Source organism: Aspergillus karnatakaensis (assembly GCF_047715665.1).
Source record: "Aspergillus karnatakaensis strain CBS 102800 unplaced genomic scaffold BJY04scaffold_54, whole genome shotgun sequence".
Taxonomy (NCBI): Eukaryota; Fungi; Ascomycota; class Eurotiomycetes; order Eurotiales; family Aspergillaceae; genus Aspergillus; species Aspergillus karnatakaensis.
Window position 1 is genome coordinate 128,149 of NW_027395766.1, and position 12,950 is coordinate 141,098.

General features: G+C 51.6%; 5 protein-coding genes across 5 annotated transcripts; 3 read left to right on the forward strand and 2 right to left on the reverse strand.

Moving 5' to 3' along the window:
* Window positions 1-106: 106 nt before the first annotated feature.
* On the reverse strand, window positions 107-4,169 carry BJY04DRAFT_230541 (putative checkpoint protein kinase (SldA); the record flags this gene model as incomplete). Its single annotated transcript, XM_073719314.1, has 3 exons — window positions 107-2,559; window positions 2,620-3,076; window positions 3,177-4,169. 3 exons carry the CDS (start codon window positions 4,167-4,169, stop codon window positions 353-355), a joined length of 3,657 nt encoding a protein of 1,218 aa, XP_073567396.1. The 3' UTR covers window positions 107-352.
* Window positions 4,170-4,658: 489 nt separating this feature from the next.
* On the forward strand, window positions 4,659-7,161 carry BJY04DRAFT_197886 (DNA-(apurinic or apyrimidinic site) lyase APN1). Its single transcript, XM_073712535.1, has 5 exons — window positions 4,659-5,395; window positions 5,456-5,492; window positions 5,544-5,663; window positions 5,717-5,851; window positions 5,898-7,161. The coding sequence occupies exons 1-5, from the start codon at window positions 4,939-4,941 to the stop codon at window positions 6,805-6,807; spliced, it is 1,659 nt and encodes a 552-aa protein (XP_073567397.1). The 5' UTR covers window positions 4,659-4,938; the 3' UTR covers window positions 6,808-7,161.
* An 87-nt stretch (window positions 7,162-7,248) lies between these two features.
* On the reverse strand, window positions 7,249-8,574 carry BJY04DRAFT_221955 (uncharacterized protein; the record flags this gene model as incomplete). The annotated part of the gene is made up of 6 exons (XM_073717260.1): window positions 7,249-7,487; window positions 7,580-7,644; window positions 7,721-7,840; window positions 7,926-8,176; window positions 8,226-8,324; window positions 8,383-8,574. The coding sequence occupies 6 exons, from the start codon at window positions 8,572-8,574 to the stop codon at window positions 7,249-7,251; spliced, it is 966 nt and encodes a 321-aa protein (XP_073567398.1).
* Window positions 8,575-8,802: 228 nt separating this feature from the next.
* On the forward strand, window positions 8,803-10,600 carry BJY04DRAFT_230545 (Tannase/feruloyl esterase). The gene is made up of 2 exons (XM_073719315.1): window positions 8,803-9,150; window positions 9,204-10,600. The coding sequence occupies exons 1-2, from the start codon at window positions 8,814-8,816 to the stop codon at window positions 10,442-10,444; spliced, it is 1,578 nt and encodes a 525-aa protein (XP_073567399.1). The 5' UTR covers window positions 8,803-8,813; the 3' UTR covers window positions 10,445-10,600.
* A 727-nt stretch (window positions 10,601-11,327) lies between these two features.
* BJY04DRAFT_221957 (FAD-dependent oxidoreductase) lies at window positions 11,328-12,947 on the forward strand (the record flags this gene model as incomplete). The annotated part of the gene is made up of 2 exons (XM_073717261.1): window positions 11,328-11,629; window positions 11,714-12,947. 2 exons carry the CDS (start codon window positions 11,328-11,330, stop codon window positions 12,945-12,947), a joined length of 1,536 nt encoding a protein of 511 aa, XP_073567400.1.
* Window positions 12,948-12,950: the final 3 nt, after the last annotated feature.

A 12,950-nucleotide genomic window follows, 5' to 3' on the forward strand; every position in this document is an offset into this window, starting at 1 on the left:
AGCACCTTCCCCTTTTCAATTTCGTCGCACAGACTATTGGGGCATGCTGTGGTCGGCTATTAAAATATGAGCTACGAGGGGATCACGGAAAAGAGAGCTGCGAATGTGGTTGATGGAAGAATTTGTAAAGTAAAACAAGCACTATGAACAAGTAGAATGGAAGATAGTAGAGTGAGACAAAATAGAAGCGGAATGATCGGAAGAAACGCCAGCAGTTAGAGGAAGGGGGTATAACGCGGTGATTTATGTCATGATAAAACACTGGAAGAGAAGAGGGATAAAGCGGCTTAAGAAGAACCAGACGAATGCGGTGAAGCAGAAGAGCAGAAGATAGGAGAGGAGAACAGACTGTTCAGACCTTCTCTAACCTCCTCTTCTTCTCAGCAAAGACAGCTTCCAACTTGCGAATCTGCAAACCAAGCCCCTTCTTCTCCGCATGGGCGAAGAGCCAAGCCTCCATTTTCTCACGTAGATATTGCATGGAGTTCAGGACTGGCAAAGTCGGCACGCTAGCATCAGGAGCCGTTGCACGCTCCATCTGAATCCAACGGTCTGCAGCAGGGTTGAGCAGGAGATCGAAAACATCAGCCCAAATATCGCGCTCCCAGTAGCGCTTCAGGGGTTCGCGGATGCGGTATGTCGTTGTTGCAGCGTCGGTGAGTGTTGACTCAATGTATTTGCCGAAGAGCATGACGTGGATAGTACCGGCAAGACCATACAGGTCGATTTGGTGGGTCCATGGTCTCATTTCACGGATCTCGTTACATTCATGTTGGCCCGCTTTCCAGTCTGCAATAAACTGCACGGATGGGTCAAAGGCGCGCATGTCGATGCTGCGGCCGAAGTCGATGAGTGACAAGCCCTTGTTTTCCCAGCCAAATGCGCCGCTTGGGGAGTAGTAAACCTCACAGGGATCAGCAGAGTAGTCAAGGGGCGAGGCTGGTTTGTCATCGAAACGAATGAGGCAGTTGTCGGCTTTGATGTCGCCGTGAAGAATGCCACACGCGTGAAGAGCTTCAACGGTGCGGAAGAGTTCGATAGTGAAGAACATTGCAAGGGCCTCATCGAGTCCTCCCTCTCCGGTTGCAGGACCTGAGATCCCTTCATGGCGCACGAGGTTGACAAGGTCTAGGAGCGTCCCCTGCGGGCGGTAGTCTTCAACAAGAATGCTCTCACCCTTGAAGATATGTAGCTCGTGTGCGCGGATGATGCTGTCGGAAGATCGGGCGAGGGCCGGGACTTGGCTCATTCGGTAGTGTGCGGTTTGGATCATGTAGAATTCCCAGGCATTTGGCGGACCTACCTCCAGCTTAATCGCTTCGAAGCCGTAGCGCGGCGCTTTCTGACGGGTCAAGCTAAGGGCACCAATGGACCCCCCGCTGGTACTGTCACTAGACTCATCATCAGAGTCAGAAGGCAGACTGTCGATGCTTTCCGCCAGGTACACTGGTGCGTAGGCCCCGGCTCCAAGTTCTCGTCTGATGATATAGCTCCTTTCCGCTCCCGGGATTTCGATGATTGGTACGTCAAAAGCCGCCTCGTCGCCACCCTTGGAGCGCCTGCCGCTGGGTTTCATGAATTTCTGGATTTCACTAGCGTAGTGGCTGTGGGATTCAGTATGAACATGGTAGCCGGGATATGCTGCGAGAACGGATTGCAGAGTGTTGAGGATAGTATCGCGGACCGGTTTGGCGATAGGGTTGCACAAAAGATCAGTGATAATGGCCTCCGGCTGATCCAAGCCCTTGGCAGGAGACGCCAATCTAGAACTCGACTGTGACCTATTCGCGGTCGGACTGAGGAGGACATCGTCTAGGCCGTGAAGGGTTTGTCCGTGGTAGGGTGTTTCTGTGGCAAGGGGACTTTCCAAAAGGTTCCCCATCTGCGGCATACCAGGGGTTGTTGTCGGTACCAAAGCGTTCTTCGAAGGAGTCCTTGTGTTGAACATGTTGCTTCGAGCAGCAGTAAATGACGGTAGAGAGTGTTCAGTGCGTTCAACTATCGGTGTCATAAAGGGAAGGCGATTCTGAGCAACCACCACCGGGTCTCGATATGTGCCCAAGGGTGCTACATAGTCCTCTGGCATCTCTGGAACAAATCTCTGCCTCTGGGGGTGTTCACCCTCGGTTGGAGTACCAACACTTTCTGGGTCCTCATCGTCATTGTTAACTGATAATTGTGTTGGGTCAATGGAGCGAGAGGTCGTTTCAGGTCCAAGGTCAGCGGTGGAAAATTGAGTCCATTCGCCATCAACAACACTTTCAGCACGGGTGTTGTCAAAGTCATCGCCTTCGTCAAATGACTTGTGGAATGTGTCGTCTCCGAAGTCGCTTGAAGCAGCCGAAATTCGCCCGGTTACAGTACTTTCGCCAGCACTGGTGTAGTCGTCGTCGTCAAAGTCGCTGCTTTCGCCCGCCTGGGACTCTGCTTTCAATGGCTGATTGAAAATGTCATAGATTTCGTCCGTGGCTGCTCGTGTGTGCATCGTCATCGTTGGTTCTGCTGTGCTCTTACGACGAACTTTGTTGTTCCCTGTTGGAGAATCAAACTTCATTTTGACTGGTCTTGTTTAGCATAATTCACTGCAGCACTCCTGGGAGGCATTTCGGCATTGCTTACTGGTTTGTGTTTCAGCCTTGACCTCACGCAGCTTCGGCTTTCGAGCCTTTGCAGCCTTTCCATCATGCGACTTCCCTAAGTCGATTGGTTGCTGTAAAGCGTGGTCACCCGTGTCCTTCAGGGTCAACTTCTGACGGAATTGATCAGGAAGACCCTTCTCAGCGTCGTTGCCACTCAGTTTGAGCGTATTTGGCTCTCCTGAACTGGCGTTGCCGGATACCGGCTTGAGGGGCTGCTTCTGGGCACGCCAGTTCTTGTCCATCCATCCACGGTGGCTAGCCCGAAGCTCTTCAAAACTCATTTCGATGTTAGGGTTCTTGTAATCAGGGTATACAGCATCTAGGTCGACAAATACTCGCTCCCTTCTGCCTGTACGTGGGTTAGTCGCTTCTCGGATGCGATGCTCTGGAATTGGTTTCGTCTGCATTTCATCTTTGACTGGAATATCTGATTTTGACTGAGTACATAGAAAGAAACCAAAGAGGTTCATGCCACCAATTAGTCCTATGATCGTAAATATTTGGAATTCAGAGAGGAGAAATTAATCATTGTCTTACCGTGTCCCTGAAAATTGCCAACTTTTCCGTTGGCGCAGCCTTCTTCCCAGCTTTTAGAGTCTCCCCAGCCCACGGTTTGGCCTCCACTTTATTCTCCTTTCTTCGTTCTTGCATTGATCCAATACTATCCCAGCCTTTGGTCGCTCCTCCAAGGGCAGGTTGAGTAGCCGCGGGATCTGTGTCTGTGAAAATAGCCATCTTTTGTTTCCCCGACTTTGTCTTTGGTGCAGGTGCAGCCGCCGGGCTAGGTCGCTGGGATTGAGAATCTGTGGGTGAGGCGGCGCTTAGAGCGAACGGATCGATTTTAGCGGCTAATGCGGGGCGGACGGCTGGGAGCGCGGGAGAAGAAGGGCCATTGTCTTGTGTCTGTTGGTTGTACCGTCTTTGGAAATCGCTGTACTTCCGAATAAGTCGTTCGGTCGGGCGGGCTTCTCGGTCAATACCAAGTCTGTATACCTCGTCCGCCTGTGTCCATCTGCCTGCAGTCTCTAACCACGCGGCGAATTCTTCGTAGAAGAGGGCTAGACCTTCTCCAACATGATGACGAGCCATGAAAGCGAATGTTTCCCGTGGTGAGTCTGAGAAAAGTCTGATGTAGTGCAGCCATAGCCGTAAATAACGTGGGTCGTTCTTGTAGTGGGGTGATGATACAAATGACTTGACCGCGCGTTCGAGGAGCGGTAGGAGGCCGGACTCGGCGGTTGACTGTGCGGAGGGATATGCGTTCAAAGCCCATTTGATATAGCGATCGTATATGTCGAGGGGGTCATCCGACTCTCCGATAGCCTGTAACTCGGTCTCATATTCCTGTCGAATAGCGTCGTTGAGAGTTCTAGTGTCGTTTGGCGATGGTGCTCCTAGCTTGTCGCTAGGATCTCGAGGCGAGAAAATGCGAGCTAGCTCCCGTGCAGAGCGCCCGCCTGGGAGTGACTGAATATTTTCTTTCTGGTTCTCGATGATGTCGAAGTCGATCAGATCTCCGGAAGCCGCCATGGCGGCAATGGCTGTTTTGATTGATCGTGGGCAAGGGAGAATGTACAGTCGTCGAAGGGATGAGAAACAGATGCTGCCGTCGATAGCTCAGAGGCTGTGGTCGTCGAGTCGTAAGTGTCGGTGGTCGTTGAAATGTCGAGTCTTGACAGAGACACCAGATTCCGTTTATTTTCGAGGCTATCGATAAACACGTGCTCCGTTGCTGTGGTGATGGTCACATGATCAATTTTACCTAAAAAGGATATATTGAAGTTCGAAAGATTACGCACAGTGAGATGGAAGTCACAGCCTGCTGCTAGTTTTATTTTCGAAAAACGCGTAGCAAAACCCATATGAGTGTGCTAACATCGATTAAGCTCTTTTTGTTCGACCCAATAGGCATTGGCTGCGTCTTCATGCGAAGCGCGTGGTGACGCGCCGCAACCTTCCCTCCGCGGAACATTTAGGTGCCTCACTTGAGGTCACTAACTTACTGCCTGTGTTACCACTCTCTCTTCTATAGCTGTCTTCTGGCATTTCACAAACTCTGATATAATAAATACTCGCCACTTGCTGCAGCTATCTTCTTCGTATCCTCGATCGACCTTCTCAGGCATCCGTTTTAGCTACAGCGGGGCGAATCTGAAGAATTCAAAGCCTCACGACTACTGTCTGCTACGCTCACACCATTGCCCAACCGCAAGCGATTTGAACCAACCCCCAGCTCTTAGGTCTCAGGGTGTGTGCTCTACAGTCTATTCACCTCTGATACTGCCAACGCGCCTCTGCGATGCCTCCCCGTGCTTTAAAAAAAGCTACGATTCCCACCCCGTCCGACGAGCCCCAGATCGAGAACAAGAAGCGAGACCTAGAGGAAAACGCTCTACTGTCCCCTCGGAGACAATCGAAACGTATCAAATCGACGGAACAACTCCGAACCGTATCGTCCGATCGAGAACAGCCGGAAGAAGTTCGGGTCAAGCGCGCGGTCCGGTCCTCAAGGAAGACAATAAAGGTCGAAGACCAGGCTCAAGATAATACGATCGTCGAGGCGATTGAAGAGGAGGTCAAACAAGAAGAGTCTGTCGAGGTGAAGACAGAGGAGGCAGACGAGAAGGCGGCGGTCGCTACCAAATCGACACGGAAAAGGAAGACCAAGAAGGAACAAGAAGCTGAGATGCTGCCATTAAGGGCCAGGACACAGGGCCTGCGGATGTACGTCGGCGCTCATGTGAGTGCCGCAAAAGGTAAGACTTTGTCCTCAGTGTCTCAACCGCGCCATTACTCATAGGCTTTCCTCTTGTTAGGTGTCTTTAACGCTGTTAACAACAGCACGCACATTGGGTACGTGCTCGCTTTCCCTCGGACGAATACCCATGGTTAATGATTTGCCAGTGGCAACGCCTTTGCTCTCTTCCTGAAGTCGCAGAGGAAGTGGGATAATCCCCCACTGCAAGACGAGCATAGAGACAACTTTCGCAAACTCTGCAAGGAGAATGATTACGATGCATCCAAGTATGTCAAACTGCGCTAGCCAAATCCTGTATCTAGACTGCTAACAGCTATAGATATGTTCTTCCCCATGGCTCATACCTGGTCAACCTTGCACAGGATGATAAAGCGAAAGCAAAGCAGGCATACGATGCGTTCTTGGATGATCTACTTCGCTGTGAGGCTCTAGGAATCAAACTATATAACTTCCAGTAAGTGCTTGCAGCCGCTAATGAGTTGTCCAACTAACCCTGCCAGTCCCGGGAGCGCAGGCAAGACTACTCTTCCCAGTGCCCTGTCTCGTCTTGCGAAAGCTTTGACGAACGCGTTAAACGCTACTTCCACCGTTGTACCCGTTTTGGAGACAATGGCAGGGCAAGGGACTGTGATAGGAGGACGATTATCCGACTTTCGCCCCCTTTTTGCCCTAATCCCCAAAGAGCTGCACCCACGCCTCGGTATATGCATAGACACTTGCCATAGCTTTTCCGCGGGGTACGATCTCGCCTCTCCTGCTGGGTTTCAGTCGTTCATGGGGGAGTTTGAAGACTTGATTGGCATTCAGCACCTACGCGCGCTTCATCTGAACGACTCAAAGGCCCCCCGGGGGAGCAACCGCGACTTGCATGCCAACATTGGCACTGGCTTTCTCGGCCTGCGAGCCTTTCACAATGTCATGAACGAGCCTCGATTTGAGGGCATTCCCATGATCTTGGAAACACCCATCGACCGAGCACCCCCCGGGGCGACCCCTGATGAAGTAAAAGAGAATGAAGAAGCCTCTGACTTGAGCGCCAGTGATGAGGACAAACCGAAACCTAAGAAGAAGCAAACTAAGAAGCCAGCATCAGCCAAGTCACAACTTGTCCCAGATCACTCTGTTTGGGCCCGCGAGATTGAACTTCTAGAATCCCTTATTGGCATGGACCCGGCTGGCCAAACGTTCCTCGATCTTGAGGCTAGACTGGCTGAAGAAGGAAGAGAGACGCGCGAAAAGCACATGGAGCAGTTCAAGCGCAAACTCGAGGCTGACGAGAAGAAGAAAGCCAAAGGTGCAGGAAAGCAGAAGACATTGATGGAGATGATGGGTGGGAACAAGAGGACGTCTAAAGCCAGCAAGAAGCGCGAGGAGACGGAGAGTGAGGACGAGGGATGCCAGAGTTGCTAAAATCGAGATACGTTGTTGCTGGCCTGGATTTTGTGGGTTCAACATTGGCCTCTTTCCTCTGTTGATTGTTCTGAATCGTGATCGCGTTTTTTCCTATAGCATTTGCACATGACGATGCTGTACTCATTCTGAGGCGATTGGTCTCGCTTTCGGCTCCTTGCAGGGATTGTTTATCAGTCTTTCGGTTGACGGGGTTTCATGTATGCTATTAATACTCGGTCCAGGATCCTACAATTGCATGACTATGGCATGCGAGGCTTGTTGCGTTAGGGTATCTTCCACCTTGAGGCCAGCATAAAGCTTACAAAAACATTTCATCAGAGTCTATATAATTAGCCTCACTAAGCTCGAGCCCAATCAGGTACCATTATGTATATATATATATTTCGGGCGAGGACAGCCTTACCACCTCACCCAACCCTCACTCGTGCCTCGCCCACCTCAAACATCCCTCGAACACACAGACACATCCGACCCCGGTTTCAAACGCCCCGACAAACTATCTGACCTCTCACTCAAACTCGGACTCAAGCCCGGATACAGCGCCTTCTCCGACCCGTCCGTACCGCTCGTATTCTTCTCTCTCTTCTTGAACAGTGGGCTCAACGTTGGCAGGCATGCGGCTGCTATACCGACGGAACATTCGACCAGAGACCATATTGCGGACGGCGTGCCGTTGTCTGGTTACGGTTCGTATTAGTAAAAGTGACTCAGACCGACTACGTTTGGTGGATATGCGAGGAAGAAAGCGAAGAGGGGTAGCTCGGCTTACAGCTTGGATCCCCGGGTTCAGTCTTGGACATTACAACTGCACGGACGGTGCTGAATGCGCAGACGCTGGGGGTGTCAGTATACATTGATCGAAACACTGTAGGATAGGAACAGGGACAAGGACAGGGACAGATATACATACGTCCCACCTAGCAAGAATATCGACAAAACCTGCAACTTCCTCTTCGGTTTCATCTGTAACCCCAGCACTGGTTTGACGGGTAGAGCGAGGATCGCTACGTCGGTGAGGATGTTCACGACGCTAGGAATTGAATCAGCCGGTCTGTTGCTCACCCGCTGCCACGGCTATTTTCCAATGAGATTTAGATAGGGAGGGTGCCACTTACGCGAGAATCGTAAACGGCGTCGACGTATCAATGCACGTCCCCGGCTTCCCCGTCCAGAGACTTGATAGCGGGATACACTCGAAGCTGACAACTAGGACGATTGCGAAGTTGTATGCTACGACGACGGCGCCGACTGCGTAGGAGGTGTGGAGGAGCCAGCGGAGCGGAAAGATGCGGTAGTAGAATGCTAGGATGGAGACTTTGGTGAGCATTATGGTGATTGCGTAGCAGATTGAGGCGGCAACGTAGCCCTGTATACTAGTTAGTGGCAGGGTATTAATAGATTGGCGGTAGACATACCTCGCCGAACAATTGCATATTCTTGACGAAGATGATGTGTAGGCCCCCGCCATTGACGATGTTGATGACGGCTAGGATGTCGTATGAGAGTTGGAATGCCTGGTGTTGCTCTGGTCAGCCATCATCTCGTTCTCATCGGGAACATATGTATACACACTACTGCACCGAAAATGATATAGTCATCCAAGCCAAAGCCGCCCTTAGAGCGGAATCTGGCTATGACTCGTGCAGTTATGGCGGCGATAACGACAACAAAAGCGCATGTACATGCGGCTATTCGGTTTGGGCGGAGGTCGTCATCGGCGTGGGCCTGGAAGTAGGCGATCTGTTCGGGGGTGAGGCCGGACATGGTTCATGGTGGTGAGATAGATTTATTAGTAGGAGAGGCGCCATTTTTATAAACATGGGATCGGCAGTAACATTACGGGATTGGCATTGCTTATGCTGGTCCCGAGTAACTGAAGTTGAATAAAGACAAAGAAAGAAGCAAACGCTGCAGTCAGCTGACAGCTGTACAACCTCCTTCTCCAACAGCCTATAACTTGACTTCACATACATTCCTTTCCATCCCTCATCAGAGACATCAGAATGCTTCTCGGACTGCTCATACAATGCCTGTGCTTACTCTCTCTGGTTGTCGCCGCAGAAGACGCCTTCCAACGCAGCTGTTCCAATTTCAAAGACGAGATCAGCCTGCCAAATGTGACCGTCCACTTTTCCACCTACATCCCCGCAAACACCGACTTATCCCTGCCTGACAATCCACCCTCATGCACTCGCCCCAGCCAGCTGGTGGTCAGCGATATCTGCCGTGTAGCCATGACCGTCGCCACCTCCGACAGAAGTGAGACCACACAGGAACTCTGGCTCCCCCGGGAGTTTTCTAGGCGCTATCTAGTTACAGGAAATGGGGGTCTCTCGGGATGTATGCTTACCCCATGAGATCCGAGAAAAAAATAGTAAAGCTGACTGCCCCAGGTATCCGACATCACGATCTAGCTTATGTCACTTCCTTGGGATTTGCTGCCGTTGGCGCCAATAATGGACACAATGGAACCACTGGTGAATTCTTCCTAAATAATCCTGATGTGATCGAGGATTTTGTCTGGAGATCTGTGTACACTAGTGCTGTCACTGGCAAGCAGCTCACGCAGCAATTCTACGACAAAGACCCTGAACGGTCCTACTACTTCGGCTGCTCGAATGGCGGTCGTCAAGGCTGGTCTATAATCCATTCCTTTCCTGATCTTTTTGATGGTGTTCTGGTCGGTGCCGCCGCCAACAACAATGTGAACATGATGTCGTGGATGTCGCATTTCTATCCTCTAACCGGACCGCCATCAGCACCTACATTTGTCACCCCAGAGCAATGGACAGCAATCGCGCAACTCGTCCTCGATCAATGCGATGCGCTCGATGGCGCAAAAGACGGAATCCTCGAAAACCCAGACCTCTGCAACCCCGATCTCAAATCCCTCCACTGCTCCTCTCACGACTCACCAATAAACAACTCCCTCTGTCTCACAGACGCCCAGCTCCAAACCGCCGAATCAATATACCAACCCTTCCGCGGCACCCTCAACCAGCCCCTCTACCCGCGCCTGCAACCCGGCGTCGAAACACAGACATCCACCACCTTCCTCTCTGGCGAATCCGACCTCTCGCGCGAATGGTTCCAGTACGTTGTCCACAGCGATCCATCCTGGGACCCTGCAACATTCACAACCAAAGATGCAGAACTCGCCCTGCTCCAAAACCCCTTCAACATGCAAACCTGGGACTCGGATCTCTCTGCCTTCCAGCAAGCGGGCGGGAAAGTCCTTGCGTACCATGGACTCGCTGATCCCGTTGTATCCTCTGAGATCTCGAGATGGTATTACGATAAAGTTTCTCTGACGATGAATCTGGATCCTGCTGAGCTCGATGAGTTCTATCGCTATTTTAGGATTAGTGGACTGGGGCACTGTGAGGGGGGTGATGGGGCGGGTGCGATTGGGCAGAGTCTAGCTTCGTTGATTGGGATTGAGCCGGAGAGGAATGTGCTGATGGCGCTGGTGAAGTGGGTTGAAGAGGGAGTTGCGCCGGAGGTTGTGGTCGGGGGGAATCTGGGGGGGGATGGGGAAGTGGAGTGGGAGAGAGCGCACTGTCGATTCCCGAGAGGGAATCGGTTTGTTGGTGAGGGGGAGGTTACGGATATGGATTCCTGGAGGTGTGTTTAGTAGTTGCATTTACTGGGTCAGAGGGGAGGAGAGGGTGGCTTATATAGGGCTGCGCACCTGCATCTGCACATTTGATAGCCAAACCAGTCCGTGTTGGCTAGGATCTGGGTAGCACTACTTATGCATATATTCGAGGCATAGGATTGACGCACATGCAATCATACAAACGCATGTCTTTCAGAAACCAGTGATACCCCTATGGGCAAGAGGCTTAGCCGAATTGAAAATGATTGCATCTTTACGAACGCCCGGGCTGAATCTAGGTCCCAGGTTCGTGGTATGTAGTAAGCTGACACAGATGGGTAAGTTACTGCATGGGCTGCCACGCACTCAGCTTATTGTACACATCGAGGTCTTACATGCCAGCCTTGCAAGGGTCAGTTCCTTTGCCTATCCCATTATCGACCAGCCAAGCAAGCTCCGACAGCATGCATCTCGCATCTGATCTTGCACGACGGGTTACAATCAAATAAGAAGCCTGCAGAATACTTGACAAAGCAATGATCAAGATGGCAAGAGATAAACAAGCACTTTCGAAAAGCTGAGGTCTGTTCTTGACTTTTAGCTCGCTGATGTGAGCATCCAGTTTCAAATTGGGGCTGTTATAGCCCCGATATAGTTGATGAGAGGACTCGGCGGGCAAAAGAGTAAGCGAGGAATACTGCACCAGATCATAAGAGACCCGAGTTTATACGAGGAGGCGAGAAGAAAGAATACGAAGGATGGCTCTGAATGAAGACATGGAGCTGGTTATAGTTCAAATATGTCCTCGATTCCAAAGAACGTCTGGCCGGTTTATGGCATTGTCATTGCAAGGCTACTAACCTCGACAACCCCTTAAATCAGCATTCAGTGCATTTCCAATACGTATCAGGCCGATACTATGGACAAACCCACTCCATTCCGGATCATAATCATCGGCGGCGGTCCCGTCGGCCTGTACCTAGCGCACGCCTTAACCCGAGCAAACATCGACTACATCGTCCTCGAACGAAGACCCTCAGTTGTATCCGCCTACGGCTCGATCATCTGCCTCTGGCCCCAGACTCTCCGACTCATCGACCAGATTGGCCTTCTAGAAGAGGTGCGGCAATTGGCTACGCCATTCAAAGCAAAAAAGCGAGTCCATGGTGCCACGGGGACAGTGCTAGCGGAGAGTTGGTATCCGAGCTTTATGGAGAGGAGGTAGGTAGTAATTGAACTCTCTTGCATGTGAAAAGCAGAGTGTCAGAGCCATACTGACATTTACTTGATTCCGTTGATATACAGACACGGCTACCCCTTCCTCACAATCCTCCGCTCCGACCTCCTACGCATCCTCTACGAGAACCTCAAGGGCAGAGAAACGAGAATCAGACCCTCCTCCGAGGTCGTCGACATCGACACTACCTCCCCAACCAGTGTCACCGTGTACCTCCAAAACGGCTCCGTCGAGACAGGCTCCATCGTCATCGGCGCAGACGGCGTGCATAGTATGGTTAGAACGAAAATGTTGCAGCTTCTCGCCGACGCCAATCCCAATCCCATTCCCACCTCCAACCCTTCTTCACCGAATCCGAATCTTAACCCGAATCCCATGATAGCGAGCCATCACGGCCTAATCGGCCGCGCCCCAGCTCACAACCTCCCCAGCTCAATCAAAGAAGGCACCCTCTTCGAATCCCGCGGAACAGGGACAGTCGTCCACTCAACAGTCATAGGGGATACAGTGCATTTCGTCGCCCTTTCCCCTGTTATACATCACCAGAATCCATCTCCGTTCCCATCCAAAGATCAAGATCAAGAAAAGGAAATACACAGATACATCCACTCAACCCTCGCCCCCCTAACCATATTCCCGGGCATCCGCCTCGCAGACCTCCTCCCCACGACTCCGGAAACCACCACAACCCACGATCTTCGGTTCATAGCCCAAGAATCAGGACTCCTGGAAACCCCCTGGCATTATGGCAGGATCGTGTTAGTCGGCGACGCGGTGCACAAGACGACTAGCGTGAATGGGCTTGGGTTGAATTGCGGGTTGCATAGTGCTGTTGTGCTTGTTAATGAGGTCTACGCCCTGGTGCATTCTAAATTCTATCAAGCGGGCAAGGAGAGAGAGAGGGAGAGAGGAGGAGAGGGCGATTTAGGGTTAGGGTTCGGTGGCTCCGGTCTGAGTCTAAGTCTGGCTCCATCGACAGCTGAGCTAGAGACTGCATTTACGAAATATAAATCGAAGAGGGATTTTGAAGTCCGTGTGATTTGCTGGGTTGGCGGGTGGATTATACGAGAGACTACTGCGGTGGCGGGTTTGGATTCGTGGAGGGGGTGGTTTTGGAATCGAGTTAGGGCGCCTTTGATGGATTTGGAGTTCTTTGCTCGGGGGCTGTTGCTCTCGGTGTTGCTGGTTCGGGAGGGGCAGGTGTTGTCGTTTGTTCCGTTTAGGGGTAAGAGGGGGTATGTTTCTTGGAGGCATTGGGTTGGGATGGGAGTTGAGGGATTGTGTATTTGGAGGAGGGAGTAGGGC